We start from the raw sequence: 20,620 nt of genomic DNA on the forward strand, positions 1-20,620 counted from the left end.
ATTCTGGGAGTATAAAAAGCTGGTATTGTCAGAAACGACGTCACCTAACGGACGAGCAGCGCCACCTGGCCATAGCGCGCCTTCAGGTCGGTAGCAGGCAGTCAGATGACACTCGTGAACTTGGTGTGTCTCAAAGTGTCATCAGCAGACTTGGAGCAAGATGCAAAACTACTGGCAGTGTTTGTGACAGACCCAATAGTGGAGCCCCATGAGTGGAGCCCCATGAGTGATGGACCACAATGATGACCAGTACCTAAGGACCTATGCACTCAGACACGTTATGCTACTGCCACACAGCTGCAGGCCTATTTACAAGAAGTGAGGGTTACTAGGGTTTCCCGACAAACCATTCGCAAACAACTCCACCACTTTGGCTTGAATGCAAGGCGACCGTTGCAGGTGACTCCACAGACACCAAGACACCGTTTGCAATGGACACAAGACCATGTGACCTGGACAATTCAGCAGTGGTCTACCGTCCTGTTCACTGATGAGTGTCATGTCACCTTGCACAGAAATGATGGTCATCAGCGATACTGGAGAAGGCAAGGTGAGTGATACACCATGGTCAACATGGTCTCCAGGGCTCGCTTTGGGGGAGGAGGTCCAACAGTCTGGGCAGGCATCACCAGTCAGCGCAAAACAGATTTGGTGATTGTGGATGGCACAGTCACTGCATGTTCAGAGACATCATAGAACCCATCATCATCCCCCAATTCCGCCAGCACACCCCCAACTTTCTGTTTATGAATGGTAATGGCTCCACCACACCTTGCCAGAATTGTCACAGCTCGACTTCAGGAAGTCGGGGTGCCTCATATGGTATGGCCAACAATGTCCCCTGACCTGAACCCCTTAGAGCATGTCTGAGACCAGCTGAATTAGTGACTGGATGCTCGTAGCCCACCCCCACGTGACCTGGCAGAACTGCGTGTAGCACTTCTGGAGGAGTGGAACGCATTGCCTCAGAACAACATCATGAGACTAGTTAGGAGCATGAGACGTCGCTATCAAGCTGTCATTGTGGCAAATGGTAGGAACACCCACTACTGACTTTGTCAATTTTGGTTATTTGGTTTGGTTTGGTTTGGTTTGGTTTAGTTTATTTGAACATGAAGGTTACAATGGAATACATCTCGTGAATCATTTTTTGACAGTTCCACATGTCCAAAAGGAGTAGGAAGAAGCAAAGCTTATGTAATCCTACCCCCCATCCATTCTACATCTAGTACAGTACATGTAGTTCACTTCCTGGATTCCATGTCATGTTTTCAGTGATAGTCAGGATAACACATAATAGATAACGGTGAGATAACCCTCCCCCCAAAAAAAGAGAGAACATTCATAATAATGATAATAATGATGACAATACTAAATAAATAAATAAGAACAAAGCTTTTTTTTTTTTTTTTTTAAACACAACAAAGAAAATTATAAAAATAAATAAATAAATAAATAAATAAATATAAATAAATAAAAATAAAATTTAATTGAATAAATAAAAAATAAAATAAAATAAAATAAAATAAAATAGAAAATAAAAAAATAAATAAATAAAATAAAATAACAAACCTGACAGAACAATCAGGACTCTTCTGCCTTGTATTTAGCAAACATCAACTGCTTGTATTGTTTTTTGAATTTGCTCATCTCTGTACATTGTTTGAGTTCTTTACTCAATCCGTTCCATAATTTAATTCCACACACGGAAATGCTGTGGGTTTTCAGCGTTGTTCTCGCATATAAATGTTTTAGGTTTAATTTTCCTCTAAGATCATATTTCTCCTCTCTGATTGAGAAATACTTGATTAGATTTTTGGGTAACGAGTTATTATTAACTTTATACATTATTCTAGCGGTTTGAAAGTGTACTAAATCTGCGAATTTTAATATCTGTGATTTTAAAAATAAAGGGTTTGTATGTTCTCTATACTTGGCATTATGAATTATCCTCACAGATCTTTTTTGCAGTACAGTGAGTGAGTGAAGATTGCTTTTGTAATTATTTCCCCATATCTCCACACAATACATTAGATATGGTAATACTAAGGAACAGTACAGAGTGTGGAGTGATTTTTGATCAAGAAGATATTTTGCTTTATTCAATATAGAGATATTTCTCGCCACCTTTTGTTGTATATATTTAATATGAGATTTCCAACTCATTTTTTCATCTATTATAACCCCAAGGAATTTATATTCTTCCACTTTTTCAATATCCGTTCCATTAATTTGTATTTGGTCGTACGTGTCCTTTCTACTATTACCAAATAACATTATTTTAGTTTTACTTAAATTCAGAGATAATCTATTCTTGTCAAACCATGACTTTAATATGACCATTTCATCCTTGACCTTTTTAATGAGTTCTTGTGTGCTTTCACCAGAACAGAAAGCATTTGGGGCTATCTTTGTTCTTGTCTAAATTGTTGGGGTAATGAAAACTAATGAAAACCGTGCTTCTTCTCCTTAATTTAAAGGGAACGATTACTAATTTCATTAAAATTCAGACCAAATAGGAAAAGCACTCATGTAAATAACAATATCCCTAACTTATTGTGAGTAGTGTATTTTGCCCTTCTATTTTGAAGCTTTGTGCTTTCACCGTATTCTGCTTTTTCTTGTACTCACCTATGCACACACACATGTATGCACTGTATAGGTGAGAAAATTAAATCATGCTGCAAAATAAAAGCTATGAAATTATATTTTTTTGTGTTTGTTTCACCCTCTTGCTGTATCGAGATATTATGTATCGTAAATCATATCCTATTGTGAGGTACCCTGCCCTAGTATGTACACATATAGCCTGTCATGAACACCTGCGCTAAATACATTTTCTGGTATACAACAATAATTCTTATACATTTTTGTGTATGTGCAGCAAGCAAGTATTGTCCCCTGCTCATAAAGGAAGGAGGACTTGGTCTTCTGGAGAGAGTTTTGGAGTTGGAAAGCTCACAGCCTGAGACCAAGGACATGGCCCAGTAAGACATTCTCACACACTTGTGTTTCCAACTCTGTCAAATGTACATGTAAGTGCTTTAAGCAAGTCCTGACTTTTCATTATACCACTGCGGTCTGTTTCAGTGCAAATACTTCCAGTAATTAAGACATTCAGTCATGGAAAATATTATTAGATCATTCTTGTTTCTTCAGTTTACTGTTCATTTTAAGTACCTTTGTTTGGGCAAATATAACAATGACAACAAAAATAGCTCATACAAGTGAAATTTTTTGGCAGTACAATGCTATAGATATTCATGTAAGAACTTTTAAGTGATTTTGGTTATTATCAACAAAACCTTGGAAGTTGGTAGCTATCAGCTATTAAATTAAACTCTTCTGAGCTATATTTGTTATCATCATTATATTTGTCCAAACAAATGTATTTGCCCCACATTTTTGATGATTTTTCATTTAAAAAATGTATTTTCCCTGAAAATAGGCTTTTTTTTTGTTGCTAAAAATACACATCTCATTCCCTCTAAGTTGGCAATAATGTATAAATATGTGGTGAAAATGTACACCAGCGATGTCCAAACTTTCCCACTGGGGGCCACATAGTGAAAAATGAAAGGATGCAAGGGCCACTTTGATATTTTGTAAAGCAACACATGTAGATACTGTAAGCTAAGAAGTTATGTGCCTATCATAAGTATTCATCCCCTTTGATGGTTTACCCTTTTGTTGCTTTCATAAATCAATCATGGTCAATAAAATTTAGCTTTTTAATAAAAAAAAAATCTTGGAAAAAAAAGTCTTTAATGTCAAAGTGAAAACAGATTTCTATAAAGTAATGTTAATGAAAGAAAATTATATAAATGAAAATAATTGTTTGCATAATCATTCACCCCCTTTTTAATTTAATGGTCTAATTCAATAGAGGTCCATCAAATTGTTGCCAATAGTCTCACAATTAGTGAAATGAAGATCACCTGAGTGGCGTGGGTGTCTTTCAAGTGATTGAGTTGTAAAACACCTGTATCTGAAGGGTCCAGGGAGTGGTTGATCAGTATTCCTGGCTACCATTACACCATGAAGACAGAAGAACACTCTAAGCAACTCAGGGAAAGGGTTATTGAGAAGTACAATTCAGGGGATGGTTACAAAAAAAATTGCAAGGCACTGAACATCCCTCGGAGTTCAGTGAAATTCAAGAGATTCAAGATTCAAGATTCAAGAGAGTTTTATTGTCATGTGCATGGTAAAACAGCAGTTATACCATGCAATGAAAATCTTATTCTGTTCATTCTCCCAAGAAAAGAAAGAAAACAAATGAAAGAATAAGAACATAAGAAACATAAACACATAAACATATATACCAATAAATTAAGCAACAACAACAGACGAGACATTAATACAAGTAAATAATACAAATAAATAAATAAATAAAGTGCTATGAGTGTGTGCGTGTGTTGCGTGCGGCGTGTGCGAGTGCTTCGTTGAGGAGCCTGATGGCCTGTGGGTAAAAACTGTTTGCCAGCCTTGTGGTCCTGGACTTCAAACTCCTGTAGCGTCTGCCTGACGGTAGGAGTGTGAATAGTGAGTGTTGTGGATGTGTGCTGTCCTTGATGAGGTTGTGTGTTCTTCGTAGGACTCTAGATTTATAAATGTCTTGCAGTGTGGGGAGGGCTGCCCCAACAATGTTCTGTGAGGTCTTGATCACCCGCTGGAGTGCCTTCCTATCACGTGTTGTACAGTTACCGTACCAAACAGTGATGGAGGCGGTAAGGACACTTTCGATAGTGCATCTGTAGAAGCAACTCAGGATTGTGGTGGACATGCCAAATTTCCTCAGTCTTCTCAGGAAGTACAGTCTCCTTTGGGACTTCTTCAGAATTTGTTGGGTGTTGTGAGACCAGGTGAGGTCCTCGCTGATGTGTGTGCCAAGGAACTTGAAGGTTTTCACCCTCTCCACCTCAGTCTCATCAATAAACAGGGGTCTATGCGGCTCCTTTTCCCTTGTTCTTGGGTCGATGATCATCTCTTTAGTCTTATCTGTATTGAGAAGGAGATTGTTATCACGACACCAAGCTATGAGGTCCGCCACCTCTCTTCTGTATGATGTTTCAACACCACCAGTGATCAGTCCGATGACTGTAGTGTCATCTGCAAATTTAATGATGCTGGTGTTGTTCTGGAAGGCCACGCAATCGTAGGTGAAGAGCGTGTAGAGGAGTGGACTCAGCACACACCCCTGTGGGGTCCCAGTGCTCACAATTCTTGAGCTGGATGTGCGGTTGTGGACTCTGACTGACTGGGGCCTGCCTGTGAGAAAGTTAAACACCCAGTTACAGAGGGAGGGAGACAGGCCAAGTGTGAGGAGCTTATCTGTGAGTTTGTGGGGGCTGACTGTATTGAATGCAGAGCTATAGTCTATAAATAGCATTCTGACGTATGTGTCCTGGCCCTGTAGGTGAGAAAGGGCTGTGTGGATGGCAGTGTTGACTGCATCATCCGTGGACCGGTTCTGGCGATATGCAAACTGTAGAGGGTCCACGGTTGCCGCCGGGATGCTCTTTTTGATGTGGGTCATGACTAATCTTTCAAAGCACTTCATAACAATAGGAGTGAGTGCTATAGGGCGATAGTCATTCAAGCAGGTCACGTTGCTCTTCTTGGGTACGGGCACTATGGTGGTGGACTTAAAGCAGGTCGGTACAGATGCTTGTGCAAGCGACAGGTTAAATATGTCAGCAAGCACATCAGCTAGCTCTGATGAGCAAACCCGAAGTGCACGTCCTGAGATGTTGTCTGGCCCTGCTGCTTTTCGTGGGTTTGTTTTGTTTAGAACCCTGCGCACATCAGCTGATGTCACCATGAGAGGTGAGTCCTGTGTGCTCCCCAGGTTCAGCCACCCTCTCTGCTCATCAGGAGTTTGGGTATCAAAGCGGGCATAGAACTCATTCAACTCATCAGGAAGTGTGGTTTGGCTGGACGTGGCTACGCTACTCTGCTGTCGATAGTCTGTGATGTGCTGGAGCCCCGCCCACATGCGCCGAGGGTCTGAGGTGGAATAGTAGCCCTCCAGCTTCTGTCTGTACTGCCTCTTGGCCTCCCGTATGGACCTCCTCAGGTCATATCTGGCCTTTTTGTAGTCATCAGCGGTGCCCATGACAAATGCAGTCGAACGAGCACGTAGCTTAGCCCTTACATCACAGTTCATCCACTGTTTTTGGTTAGGGTATTTTCTGTAATACTTGGTGGTGGTAACAGTCTCTATGCATGTGCTAATGTAGCCAGTAACAGCAGAAGCATATTCATCCAAATCAACAGTACAATCTTCCCTCCCCGCTGCAGTTTTAAACACATCCCAGTTTGTGCAGCCAAAGCAGTCCTGAAGTACTTGATCAGTTTCTTCATTCCATACTTTAACTGCTGTACGTACAGGGGGAGCTTTTTTAAGAAGTTGTCTGTATGTTGGATAAAGGAATATAGAGATGTGGTCAGCCTTTCCAAAGTGGGGTCTTGGAACAGCCTTCAAAGCACCTTTCATGTTGCAGTAGACTTGGTCCAGGATGTTATTTTCCCTTGTGGGAAAGCTCACATGCTGGTAATATTTGGGGAGGACAGTCCTGAGGTTACAGTGGTTGAAATCGCCAGATATAATAAATACAGCGTCTGGGTGTTTGGTCTCGTGTTTATCAATGATGTCATGCAGGAGGCCTAGTGCATTAGCAGTGTTAGCTCGTGGTGGGATGTAAACAGCAGTTAAATACACAGCGCTAAACTCACGAGGCAAATAAAAAGGTCTGCATTTCACCATCAGCAGCTCAATGTCCTGCGAGCAGTGCTTTTCCATCGTCTGTACGTCTGTGCACCACCGTTTGTTTACGTAAACACAGACGCCGCCACCTCTGTGTTTACCAGACGCTAAAGTCCGATCTCCCCCAACATATGAAATCAATTGTCAAGAAATGGAAGGAATATGGCACTTGTGTGAATCTGCCTAGATCAGGCCGCCCTCGTAAACTGAGTGACCGTGCAAGTAGGAGACTAGTGAGAGAAGCCACCAAGACCCCTACAACTACTCTGAAGGAGTTACAAGCTTCAGCTGCTTAGATGGGAGAGACTGTGCATGGAGCAACTGCTGCCCGGGTTCTTCAAAGTCACTTCAAAGTCAAACCTTTATGGGAGAGTGGCAATGAGAAAGCCACTGTTGAAGAAAAGTCATATTAAAAACACGTGGAAGACTCCATGGTCAAGTGGAAGAAGATTCTTTGGTCTGATGAGACCAAAATTGAGCTTTTTGGCCATCAGACAAGACGTCATGTTTGGCGGAAACCAAACACTGCACATCACCAAAAACACACCATCCCAACTGTGAAGCATGGTGGTGGCAGCATCGTGCTGTGGGGATGTTTCTCAGCAACTGGACCTGGAAGGCTTGTAAAGATAGAGGGCAGAATGAATGCTGCAAAATACACTGAAATCCTGGAGGACAATCTTTTTCAGTCTGCAAGAGAACTACGTCTTGGCAGAAGATTTATTTTCCAGCAAGACAATGATCCAAAACATACTGCAAAAGCTACACAGGAATGGTTAAACTTTGTCAGCTGGAGTGAGCTTAACCAGCTACAACTCAACACCAGCAAGACAAAGGAGATGACATTAACTTCCAGAGGAAAACATCCCATTTCACACCGGTGAACATCCAGGGAGCAGACATAGTGTCGGTAGACAGCTACAAATTCCTGGGTGTTCACCTTAATAACAAACTGGACTGGTCCGTCAACACCCACGCCCTCTACAAGAAGGGCCAGAGTTGCCTCCACCTGCTGAGGAGACTGAGGTCCTTTGGTGTGTGCAGGACTCTTTTACGGACCTTTTATGACTCTGTGGTGGCCTCAGCCATCTTCTATGCTGTGGGCTGCTGGAGAGGGGGCAGCACGGACAGGGACAGGAGCAGGATCAATAGGCTGATCAGGAGAGCGAGCTCTGTCCTGGACGGTCCTCTGGACTCCGTGGAGGAAGTGGGGGAGAGAAGGATGTTGGCTAAGCTGACATCCATCATGGACAACACCTCTCACTCGCTACATGACACTGTGGGTTCCCTTAGCAGACTGTTACACCCACGGTGTAAGAAGGAGAGGTTCCGCAGGTCCTTCATACCGACCGCTGTCAGGCTCTACAACACCTGCACCACCTGAACCATGTTGTAGTCACTATGTATTCTTTACTTGCGTATCTTGCTTGCTGCTGTAACAAGTGAATTTCCCTGCTGTGGGATAAATAATGTACAATACAATATAATACAATTAAAAAAGAACCAGATAAATGTTCTGGAGTGGCCGAGTCAAAGTCCAGACCTCAATCCCATAGAGAATTTGTGGCTGGATTTGAAAAGGGCTGTTCATGCCCGACACCTGCGCAACCTGACAGAGCTTGAGCAGTTTTGCAAAGAAGAATGGAGCAAAATTGCAGTGGGCAGATGTGCAAGACTGATTGAGACCTATCCACACAGACTCACTGCTGTGATTGCAGCCAAAGGTGCATCTACTAAATACTGACTTGAAGGGGTGACTAATTATGCAAACAATTATTTTCATTTATATAATTTTCTTTCATTAACATCACTTTATAAAAATCTGTTTTCACTTTGACATTAAAGAGGTTTTTTCCAATATTTTTTTGTTAAAAAGCTAAAATTTATTGACCATGATTGATTTATGAAAGAAATAAAAGGGTAAACCATCAAAGGGGGTGAATACTTATGAAAGGCACTGTATATATACATTTTTAAAACTGCATCTCAGCTTTGTGATATAAGTGAAAAAGCGTATTACTAGTATGAACTTTTTTTTCCCCCATTCTTGCTGATTTTTAACATTTATTTTCTTCATAAATAATCTTCGTAAATTTTATTCCCATAATATTATGACTTTGCTCCCATAATATTTTGACTTTATCCGATAATATTACAAATTTTTCCCCAACCTAATTTTCCAAAAATTACAACTTTATTTTGTTTTATTTCTCATAATATTACTACTTATAAAAATGTCTTTAATACACTATGCTACTAAAATTACATTATTTTTCCTTATAATATTACTCATGAAATTACTTTTGTTTGTTAGATTGCAACGTTTTAAAATCGTAGCTTTTTTTCCTCATTATAATACAACTTTTTTTCTCCTAATAGTTTGACTTTATTCTTGTAAAATTTGTGCTGATTTTTAAATTTTTGCTGTTGTTTTTTTTATTTTATTTTTCATGTTAAATTATATTTTTAGAATGTCCTGCGGGCCAATAAGAAAACAGCTGCAAATTGTGCCCTGGCTGCACTTTGGACACCCCTGGTATACAGCATACACTTACTATTGTTAAGAAACAGCCCACAAGTTTACATGTTTATTATGTCTTTATGCTTCACTGATAATGTTAACTAAAACTCAAGTGTTGAGATTTCGTACTTTGTTCAACAGTGCTTGAGCGCACCATAGTTGCTGTGTGACAACTCAAGGAATAGAGTCTTTAGTGGTACAAAAATGCAGCAACGAAAAAACTATGGTGCAAAGATTCTGAGAAGCACCAACGCACGCAACAAGCAGGCAAAAATAAAGAAACTAAAGCTTCCTGAAAGCCAGGTGGACTACTGGATGAGCAGAAAGGTACTTTCCTGCAGCAGATGAGGTGATTAAAGTATTTTACTTAACTTTATTTAACTATCCAGCATGGAACACCAGCATCTACAAAAGACAAAAACAGAGAAGAGCAGCGGGAAGCCCAAAACACAACAAATGCAATGAGAAACCAATGTTACCAATAGTTAATGGTGTTATCAATAGTGCTTTCAGAGAACAGATAGTTCTTGTCCTCGTTAGGCTCACGGCTTTATTAATATACTGTATAAAGGATTTATTATTATATTTGTGATAAACCATAACAGATTGAAGTCATGAAATTTGAAGCAAGAAGTGGCAAGGGATTACTGTATATGAATTTTTTTGTAACAAAAAAAGACAAAAGGAAAACAGCAGGGTTTTTTTTTTTTTTTAATAAAAAGAGGCCTTTTGGAAGGAGAGAGGGATAGGGTTTGCTCTTCGCCTGCTGGCATCGCTCTCTCTGACCTATAAGGTACGTTGGTCCCCCGACGCAGCCAATTATGGGAAGTTGTCGGCCACATGTTGTCCTGACAGTCATAACAAAAAAAAGTCACACACCTGTCCACACGCTTCATCAATTTGCTGACTCCAAAACCGGGGTGTCCAAAGTGCGTTGCAGGGGCCATTTATAGCCTGTGGCTGTTTTTTTTTTTTTTAGTGGCTTATGTCATATTCTGAAAATTTTACAAGAATAAAGTCAAAATATTACAAGAAAAAAATGAATTTTATTACAATAATTATGAGGGAAAAATAACATCATTTTAGTAGTATGAAGTTGAAATATTAAGGAAAAAAATATTTTTTAAAGTCATAATATTATGAGAATGTTAGGATAATGGATAAAGGATAATGTTGAGAATGTTATTTTTAAAACGTTGAAAGTCGAAAATACAAGGTGAAAATTGACAAGGAGAAAGCTGAAATACCTGGAAAATCAAATTTTAAAAAAACAGAAAACTACTGTACTTTCATGCAAATCAAAATATTAAGAAAAAAAGTTGTATTCTAATGAGGAAAAAAAGGCCTAATTTTATGTGCATAAACTCGTAATATTATGACGAAAAGTGTCATTTTAGTAGCATAGAGTTGAAAATATATATATATTTTTAAGTCATAATATTATGAGATACAAACAAAACAAAATAGAGTTTTGGAAAATTAGCTTGCTTATAATATTATGGGAAATAAACTCCAAATATGGAATTAAAATCATAACATTACAAAAAGAACATTTAACAACATTATTTAAGAAGAAAGTTGAGATATATTTTAAAAAAGTGAAAAACAGCAAAAATGGGGGGAAATAAAACCCGCAAAGATCAACGTTTATACTTTTTCACCTATACCACAAAGCTGAGATGCAGTTTTTTTCTTGAAATCTATGTAACTTATTAGCATTGGTTTACGAAATATCAAGTGGCCCTTGCATCCTTTCATTTTTCAGTATGTGTCCCTCAGTGGAATACATTTGGACACCCCTGGTCTAAACAGCGAACCAAAACAAAAGTTAGGAGCACAGTGGTAACACCGATGCACAGCTGTTTTGTTCAGGGACCACCTTGAATAAAACTGGTGGTCCGTGTCTGATGGGTTGCAATCATTTGATGTTACCCACTCCTCAAATCGTTGTCGACCTACCTGTAAATGTTTTCCTTTCTCTCAGGAAAGTCATGGAGCAGTGTGAGAACTTCAAAGACGATCCCATGGAAACAAATCATGCACCAGAGGTAAACTTCGGACAAAGAGGTTGACACGACTGGCAGGCATCGAGCAAACCAACCTAAAGCTCCCCATCATCACCACAGTTGTCGATGTGTGCATTTTTCTCCGTATCATGATTCTTTTTGGTTGGCACAACGGTGTCTCTAACCCTTTCACAGCAGTTTGGACACAAAGGGTTTAGGAGGTGGTGCATGGTGTTTCTACCTTTTGCAGCTCTGTCGGGACGTGGCCCTGGGGGTGGTTGACTGTTAACCGTCAGTGTGTGAATATGTGTGTAAGATTTCTTCTTAGAACATAGCAGCCGGATTGGAAAGGAAACAAGCACGCTCCGCTGTGCGCAACCATGAAACGTGTGGTGGTGTGGCCACTCTCTCTTGGAAGCTCCGGGAGCTGTCATCATGTGTGCAGTGAAGATGAGCCAATATGCAAGCAGGTTGATGCTGGCAGGAGGGAAGTCTCTGCAGGTGGACTTTTTTGTTATATATTTGTAAATATGTTGTTTCCTTTTACTGTGTATGTTTTATAATATAACTGTAAAGACTCAAGGCTATACCCTCTATTTAAATTCTTTAGGCTTAGCAGGCAAACGGGCAGTGCTAAGAAAGTTCATGTACAAAACTCAATCATTCAATTGTAGTCTCAACTTCCTTTAGTGTCTGCTTTTTTCCATCTCATGCTGTCTTATGACATTCATCAGCCAACAACTTGAATCTGGTTTAAGACACAAATAATGATTCTACTTGGCTTTTATTACAGACATCAACGATCAACAAGGTCATGTTTTAATTGATTATGTTATGCGTCATATAATGTTATACATTGTATAATGTTATAATGACTCATGAGAATCAAATTTAACACCAAATCACGTTTGGAAATGCATTGTAAGAATTTTAAATAAAACAATACCATACCAGGTACCTCATGATCTAGCACATACACGTCATCCATCAAAAAGCGTTCACTTTTACATTCAACCTTTGATTTTTTTTTTTTTTTTTTTTTAATGGACAAAACTCAAATTTGTGGTATGCCAAGCTATTTTAAATACCCTATAAAGCCATAAAAGGATGTGATTATTTTGTTGGCAGCATTCTTTGCAAATGTAGAAAGAAACTATTGGACTATTTTACAAGGAAGTTTTTACTTAGCTGCTTGACCTCAGCTTTGCCGCTTTCTCTGAACATGACATTAGCGCAGGGGTTTTCAAGGTCTAACATCGTAGGTCTTTCTCCAAGCAGCCAAACAGCAACAGTGCAGAAGCATAAACCAAGTTAGCTGCGTAAAGCCTGGTTTACTATTCATTGCATTCACATGAGACACCGTGCCTGATTAGCAACGAGTGTGGTGCTCATCAGCAACTTTACATACAATGGATGTTAATATACCAGCAGCTCGATGCCTGTAATACCAGAATAAGTTCAGCTACTTTATACATCTCCAAAAGAAATTCCCATTTCCAGCAGCTCTGCAAAAATGTCCTAAAAAACTTAAACACTTAAAAATAAAACAAACAAGGCAAGGTAGGAGAGATATAAAAAATAAGAACATAGAATAAGAATAAATAAATACAGAACAGATCACTTCACATTTGTAGTGCAAAATAATACCCAATAAGGTAGTAAGTCCAGTCTTGTTTGTGTTTTTTATCGCTCCCTCTCTGTTGTGTTGAAAAGCACGCAGGGTTCTTCATACCATTAGCGCAACAGTGTTGAATCGAGGCAACTGGACTATTCTTGTTTATTGAAAATGTTTTACGTTTACAGTAATCCAAAAGGGTTTAGTGTGGAGTCTCCCTATTTACTGTATGTCTCTTGAGGGTTGTGTTCTCTGGGGGTCACAATACCGTTGTTGTTGTTGTCGTTGTCTGGCATGGCTGGTGAACAACTGTCCTGCATTACAACACATTATTTGCCTGTCTGGTGGCATAAAAGCTCATTAGTGTCCCCTTCCACTCTTCCAGTGAAATGAGACAATCTTTGGGAGACAGATATTTGGACATTAGCATTAGCAGACAATATTAATGCTTAAAAGAAGTCCTGACATCTCTCCCCCAATTATTGTATCAGCTTGTTAGGGACCACTCTTTCCGTGAAATAAGACAATATTTGGGGGCAAATGTCAGGGCATTGTTGTAAGTGGACAAACTTAATGCTTATAAGAATGACCTGACATCTCTCTCCCAAAGACTGTCTCATTCAACGGGAAGAATTCTTTTAAGCATTAACATTGTCCGCTTATGACGATGTCCTGACATATTTCTCCCAAATATTGTCTCATCCCACAAGAAGAATGGTCACTAACAAGCTGTTATGATATGATATTTGGGGGAGACATGTCAATATTTCGTTAAAGTGATAATATCTTTTGATTATAACAATGTCCTGACATCTCTCCCCCAAAGGTCAACTCATTCCGCTGGAAGAATTTTTTAAACTGTTGATATCGTCCACTTATACCAGTGACATCTCTCCCCTAAATATTGCCTCATTCCACAGGAAGAGTGGTCATTAACAAGCAGTTATGATATGATGTTTGATTGAGAGATGTCAGGATTTTTTGAAGTGTTAATATCATCTGCTTATAACAATGTCCTAACATCCCTCCCTCAAAGATGGTCTCATTCCACAAGATTTTTGTTCAAATCCAATGTTTGATGTAGTTGTTCAAACAAATGCCACTGCTGTTTTGCAGTCAGGAGAATGACCTATTGTTATATGGGACAGTTGTTCACCAGCCACACTGGAAAACAACAACAGGGACACACGCACCAGAGACTCCACACTTAAAAAATTAGAACTGAAGAAGCATTTTGGATTAAAGATGAGATGTCTTCAGCAAACAATAACAGTCCAGTTGCCTCCGTTAAACCTTTGTGGATTACCAATCTACACAGATAATAGTGTTGATTATTGATATTCAAATGAGCATAACACATCTACAATCACAAATATCAGTGGTTTTGGTGACAGGGCCCAAGACAAGTTGGTTACATCCACAAATCATGCAATGACTATTTTTGCTGTCCTCCCCATAGGTGATAGTTTGTCATGGCAACAGCTGGCAGCCTTTCAGCCTCATGTTAAAAATAAATTATTTTTAACCACGTGTAATGGCTCTGCTCTAAATGAGTTGCTTCAGTCATGTTCATAAAAAGTTGTGTATTTGACGCAATGTCTGGCTTAGCGGGTATAACTTCCTTTAGGGAGGAAAGAAGATTATAATTGATTCCCAGTCAGTTTTTGACCTAAAACAGGGGTGTCCAAAGTGCCATTTGCGGCCTGCAGCGCATTTACATAAATAATATAATATCATATAATCAAACAGGGCGCACATCGAAGCATTACAAAGAAGGTTGAGGGCCACACTGAACAGGAATAAAGTTTGCATAGTATGCGCATGTTTACCTACACTGCTTAAAACTCTAAATTAACATTGATAGTGACAATTATGAAAGTATTTTTATGTTTCTGTAGCGCTTAATAGACTACAGTAATACCTCGTTTATCGTGGTTTGGTTCCAGACCCAACTGTGATAAGTGAATTTTCGCTGTACGCCAAGTAGGATTCCTTTTTATAAATTCAATATTTTCATAGTTAGAGCATAGAAAACCTGTTTACAATCTTCTAAATATGTGTTTTGTTTTGTTTTTTACATTATTAGAGCCCTCTAGACATGAAATAACACCCCGAGAGTCACCTTTACACTCGTTATACCCAATTATAGGAGTAATAATAGAAAATAAGCCATTTAAGACATAAATAAGACTTGTGCGTGTGTGTGTTGTTGTCAATGTGTTCCGGGGCTAGTAGAGCTGAGTGGGGGGAGGCAAGGAAATGACGTCAGGGGTTCAGAGTTGAGTTGCAACATTAACCTGTGTTTTTATTAGGGATTGTAATCAGGGATTATTGTGCCTATTGTGAGATAATTCAAACCTGCAATAAAAGCCTGTTGTGCCGGCGATAGAATCTGGCGTTTACAGTACCTTTACTGACACGTGTAGAATACTACCTACTGTATCATCACAACATCTTTGAATGCATTTTTTGAATGCCTTATATTTCTATTTTACTTCAGTAGCTATTTTTACACTTGAAAATGTTTAATTTAGGCCACAAAATATTTAAAATTTGCTTCTATATGCATATTTTGCCATAATGAACCACAAAACAGCATGATTTATTCATATATTTTTGAAAACCATGATAGACTGAAGCTATGAAGTGGTGGGGGACTACTGTATATACTACTGTATGTAGAAACTCTAATACCTAAATTATATTTTAATTAATAGTAAAATATGAGCGTTGTAATTCATTTATTTTCAAATTTTGTGTTTTACAAAAAATATCCTGGAAAAAAAAGTTCCAGTAATGCTTAAAAGGACCAAAATATGGCCGTATTTTTTTAATTGTAAGTATTACTTATCATGAATGTACCTGTTGCTACATGGTCACAGCATGTATGTAAAACCATAAAACCTTGTTGGAGGTTTTTTTGGGGGTGTTTAAATGGCGGTCTTTGTAGACAGCATAGGTTTATACCATTACATGCATTAATGAGCTGTCTCTTTTTACCTGTTTTTACATTTTGAGAACACACAGAAAAGGGAAAGACATACAGTATGTGTTCACTTCTTACATAAGGATTGTTGATTATGGGTAAAATTCCAAAAAAAGTGCAGTTTTCCTTTTAAATTGGAATCACGTTCTAAAATGTTAGCTTTGGTTCAAGAGTGGTGATGAATAGCAAAGGTTTTTGCCACATCTTTATTATTTTTCTGTATGTGGCCCTCGGCAACAAAGGTTTGGACACCCCTGTTCAAAAATGACTCTTAGCTTCTAGAGTCAAAATCATGCTTTCAAACATTTCATCATTTTCTCTTTTGAACGTAATCCCATTTTGCATGTTTGCATCTACTGTATACACTCGCCCATGCATAACGACATGAATGTATTTTCTCACAGGTCTTTTTTACTTCTGCCATTTAGTGGTAAGCTATTTAACTACAGGTGGTCCTCACTTTACGACTTATCACGTTCCAACGTTTCATGGTTAGGAACACGCTTCCATAAATTAATTAAAAGCTTAATTTTGTTCAGGAAACATGAGACTCACTCGAGAACTAGTAACAGCACACACAGCTACAGTGAGGAAGGATAACATTGCGTATTACTTCACTTTTTGCTATTCCCAAACAACAGTGCGTCAAAGAAAAGGAATGGAAGTGAAAATGAACATGATAAAACACTCTCAGAGAGGAGAAATGCCCACCAATATTGGCCGCTCAACCGTCACGACCATCATTAAGGATAGAGATGATTCAGTGCTCATGAATGCTGGAGGGGAGATGGATTCCGTGCCGCTGTTACAAGAAGATCTGGGAGGACAGCAGGAGGTTATCCTTTAAGGACTTTTTATGACTCTTATTTCATTCTTGTATTTTTATTACTGTATTTTATGTCCTGCATACAGTATGTGTTCAGTGACTTTGGAGTTCATTGAGGTATCATGTGGGTATAAGTTCTGACTTACACTAAAACTCCACTTACAAACTCGTTCGTAACCCGAGGATCACCTGTATATTTTATTGCGGTTAATTGGTTCCAGACACAAGTGAATTAGGATTCCTTATAAATGGAATATTTTCGTAGTTAGAGCATAGAAAACCTGTTTACAACCTTCTAAATACAGTTTTTAACATTATTAGAGCCCTCTAGACATGAGATAACATCTCTATAGTCACCTTTACACGCCTATCACAAAATGAAGTAGACCTAATAGGAGAAAATATGACATAAGACATAAATAAGACTTGTGCTTGTGTGTGTTGCAATAAATGTGTTCCGGATGTGTGGAGGACAGGACATGAGGTCGGGGGTTCAGAGCTGAGTGCTTGCGTGGCGTGGGTTACGACCGTGTTAGGGATTATTGTGCCTGTTGAGATAATTAACACCTGCAATAAAAGCCTGTTGTTCCGGCGATCAAGTCTGGCGTTTGTGTCTTACCGAACATTACAGTAACATTACTGACACCTAGTGACCAGTGTAGAATACTACGTACCACGTCTTTGAATGTGTCTTCTGAATGCCTTATATTTGTAGTTTGCTTAATTTAGCCATCTTTATGCTTGAAAATACTTAATTTAGGCGAAAAATAAGAAAAATCTGCATAAATATTCTTATTTGTTGACTAATTGGCCATTTTCAACCCCAAAACAATGATTTATTACTACAGTATAATATAGTTTTCAAAAACTGTGATTGAGCGAAGCCGTGATATTGGAAGCGCAAAGTGATTACTGCATAGATAGATCTATAATGCTGCCTCCTCAGTAAACTTGTGTTGAATGGTATTTTCATGACATACTTCGGGTGTCCAACTGGGACATTCTTCTGGTTTCATGTTAAAATGCACTTTAATGAAAAGCAACGTCTTGCTCACATATGTAATAAATGCACAATTCAACAGAATTCTCTTTACTTGAGCCTAGTGAGGCATGGACCTACCGAATGACCAAAACTGCCCGCTTATGATTAGCATTTGAAAAATACACCATAATCAAAATTTTGAAATAAATTGTCAAAAGAGCATTTCAAATCATGTTTGGAACTGATGAATGCTTTTACAATAAACCTTATGAGATGAATTATAAATGCCATTTCAGTGTATTGGCAAGTCATACAAGTGATTTTGTTTAAAGTAGGTAAGTCATTGTTATGTGATTTTAGTGGAAACACATACCCATCATAAGACCTCTGAGCAGTGCAATATTTCCTCTCTATCCAGAATAGTCTTGTTCCCTCAAATACTATACTCTAAGTACTATAAATTATGTTGTTTACTCAAAGTTCTTCTCGTATGTAAATCACTTTAATGACATCCTTGGAGGAAGAAGGTGTTAGTATTTATGTGCAGCACCCAAACTAATCCATTGGGGTGTCCAAAGTAGCCCGCATGTCCTTTTTTGATCGACCTGCGGCTTATTCTACAGGTAATATTAAACACCACCTGCATTTAGAACAGTACACAGAAAGCAAAGAAAAACTACAAATGGGCCAAATCCACTGCAAAAGGCAACCTGAAATTCCAGACACACAGAAATTCGCAGAATAGGCTCTTTCATGATTTTTGTGTGTACCAAGATTCCTGTCAGTCGTACACTTTTGACACGTATTTCTCACTCTCCAGTGGGCGCTGCTGAGCAGGGGCTTTTTTTCCGGGGGCCCCAGTATACACTGGAACGTTAATTAGTTCTAGAAGGTCCGACTCTAACCTCTAACATATTCTAACCCGTTCGATTGTTCCCATAAGAAATCATGTAAATCCAATTAATCCATTCCAGAAAGCCAAAATGTTAACACAAAACATGTTTTTATAGTTTTACAATTATAATTTTACATGCGGAAAACAATTCTAAATGCATAGAAACACATATAAATGATGAATGAAAGGATGACAGGGATAAATGAACGTTTAACGCAGAGGTCGCCAACCCATCGATCGTGAGCTACTAGTCGATCTTTGGGACTTTGCTGGTTGATCGTGAGAACATTTTGAAAAAAATGTACTGTCATATCAGTGCCATCTTGTGCAGGTTCACGGCCAAGACCAGGGATCTTGGTCTCAAAAAGGTTGGTGGCCACTGATTAAGGTCACTTCTACCTTCATTGAAGACATGATGATGTGTGTTGCCAAAGACACAATGTGGCAGCAAGATCAACACAGACACCACCTTTGTCTTTTGGCATGAGTTATTTATTGAATTCAATAGTGTTTCTCATCTCAGGTCTCTGCTTTTCTTTTGATCACAGCTGCAAAATAAGCCAAAATGGTGCCAAAGAACGTTGCAATGTTGCAAGTGCCACTATTGAATTCAGGAAAAGGCAAAACATTAAGGCGTTGTCGGTGTTGCTGCCACATTGTGTCTCCGGCAACAATCACATCTGCGATGAAGGTAAAAGTTCCCATATATGTTAGAATTGTGTTCTGCATGTAAAACTATAAAATTGTGTTTTGTGTTAACATTTTTCAGACTTGTGGTGTAACTGTGTTAGCAAAGAACTACAGAGTCAACCACTGATGACATTATAGACGGGAGACTTACTTCTGCTTCTGCTTATACTTCTGTGAACAAGTATTAAGCTGCTAACACGGATTTTTTGTGATTAAAAATACACTAAGAACACAGTTGGGCTCACTCAGTGTATTAATAACATAAGACGTGTGCCATAATGTACGCTAACCGGAAAATGTATGCAAAACATGGAAACATTTTGGTGAGGTTACATTATACTCTCATTTTGACAATGTACACATGCTGGCAAGATTTGGCAGGTTTCTGATTATGTTAAAGCCCTCAAAAAGACAATTTAGGGTAACAAATAGGTTGTCGTCTCATCCACCGTATGTGGGTAATAATGTATAAATATGTGATAATACACATCAAATATACCACTGTTTTTTTTACATGTTTATGTATATGCTTCACTGATAATGGTTTTCATCAAGTGTTAAGATTTTGCACTTTGTTCGGTGGTCCATGACCACCTCACCGTTTGTTTGGCGACAGAAGTGCTAGCTTTAACAGTCAAAACTTGCAGCGAGGTGAACACAAGTTAAGATATGAAGTCCTTACTGGAAGGCAAGCAGTGTGGATTATGCTGACACGGCTTGGAGGAACGCTGTGCCTTCTCTGACTGCTAGCCTGACGGCTACACCGTGATTCCGTGTGTTCATGAATCATCTTCATTTATCATTCATTAGTGGTGAGTAGCTATACATCTTTTACTTTAAATGTGTTTAATAAGTGTGTGAGGCATATGTTGGGATTAAACCTGGATTGTGTCTCGAGTGAACAATGGCAATTGAAGAGAGTGGGGTAGGATTCTGGAACTGAATCTAATCCAATAATTACAACAGTCACTTTTATTGCAAATGTTGAATCCAAACTCCTGGACGGTAACCCCCATGAAAGTGCATTATTGCCACTGACAGCAGATGGACTGTGAAATGCACATTGGTGTGTAGTGGGGGCTGGTTCCCATTCTGAGCTAATCCCTATGGAAACAGTGCAGCATAGGTAAGAGTTATTCATTTTTATTCCAGCCATGTTATATTAGTTGATAATCAATGTTTGATTTGTCATGTACAGTTTTGTGTGCTGTAAGGCAATCTCTCATTGCTCCCGCATTTGGTAAGTTGTACTTTTACATTCATGGGGGTGACGCTTTAGCAAGCACTTCATATTTCTGTCACTTTAGCACTTATACACGTGTTCAAACTG

General features: G+C 38.8%; 1 protein-coding gene across 2 annotated transcripts in view; it reads left to right on the forward strand.

Annotated features, from left to right (window-relative positions):
* The window catches only part of zer1 (zyg-11 related, cell cycle regulator), a 40,130-nt gene extending 20,627 nt beyond the window's left edge, over window positions 1-19,503 (forward strand). The window contains exons 15-18 of one of the 2 annotated variants that reach the window (XR_008566520.1): window positions 2,885-2,987; window positions 11,275-11,797; window positions 19,149-19,291; window positions 19,370-19,503. Coding sequence is in view for 1 of the 2 variants with exons in the window: in XM_054757187.1 (XP_054613162.1) it covers window positions 2,885-2,987; window positions 11,275-11,362 (191 nt within the window). In the remaining variant the exon portion in view is untranslated. Of the gene's footprint in view, window positions 1-2,884; window positions 2,988-11,274; window positions 17,425-19,148; window positions 19,292-19,369 lie in introns of those variants that run through there. The other variant, XM_054757187.1, reaches the window with a different exon arrangement.
* Window positions 19,504-20,620: the final 1,117 nt, after the last annotated feature.

Source organism: Dunckerocampus dactyliophorus, chromosome 17, assembly GCF_027744805.1.
Source record: "Dunckerocampus dactyliophorus isolate RoL2022-P2 chromosome 17, RoL_Ddac_1.1, whole genome shotgun sequence".
In the NCBI taxonomy this organism is placed as follows: domain Eukaryota; kingdom Metazoa; phylum Chordata; class Actinopteri; order Syngnathiformes; family Syngnathidae; genus Dunckerocampus; species Dunckerocampus dactyliophorus.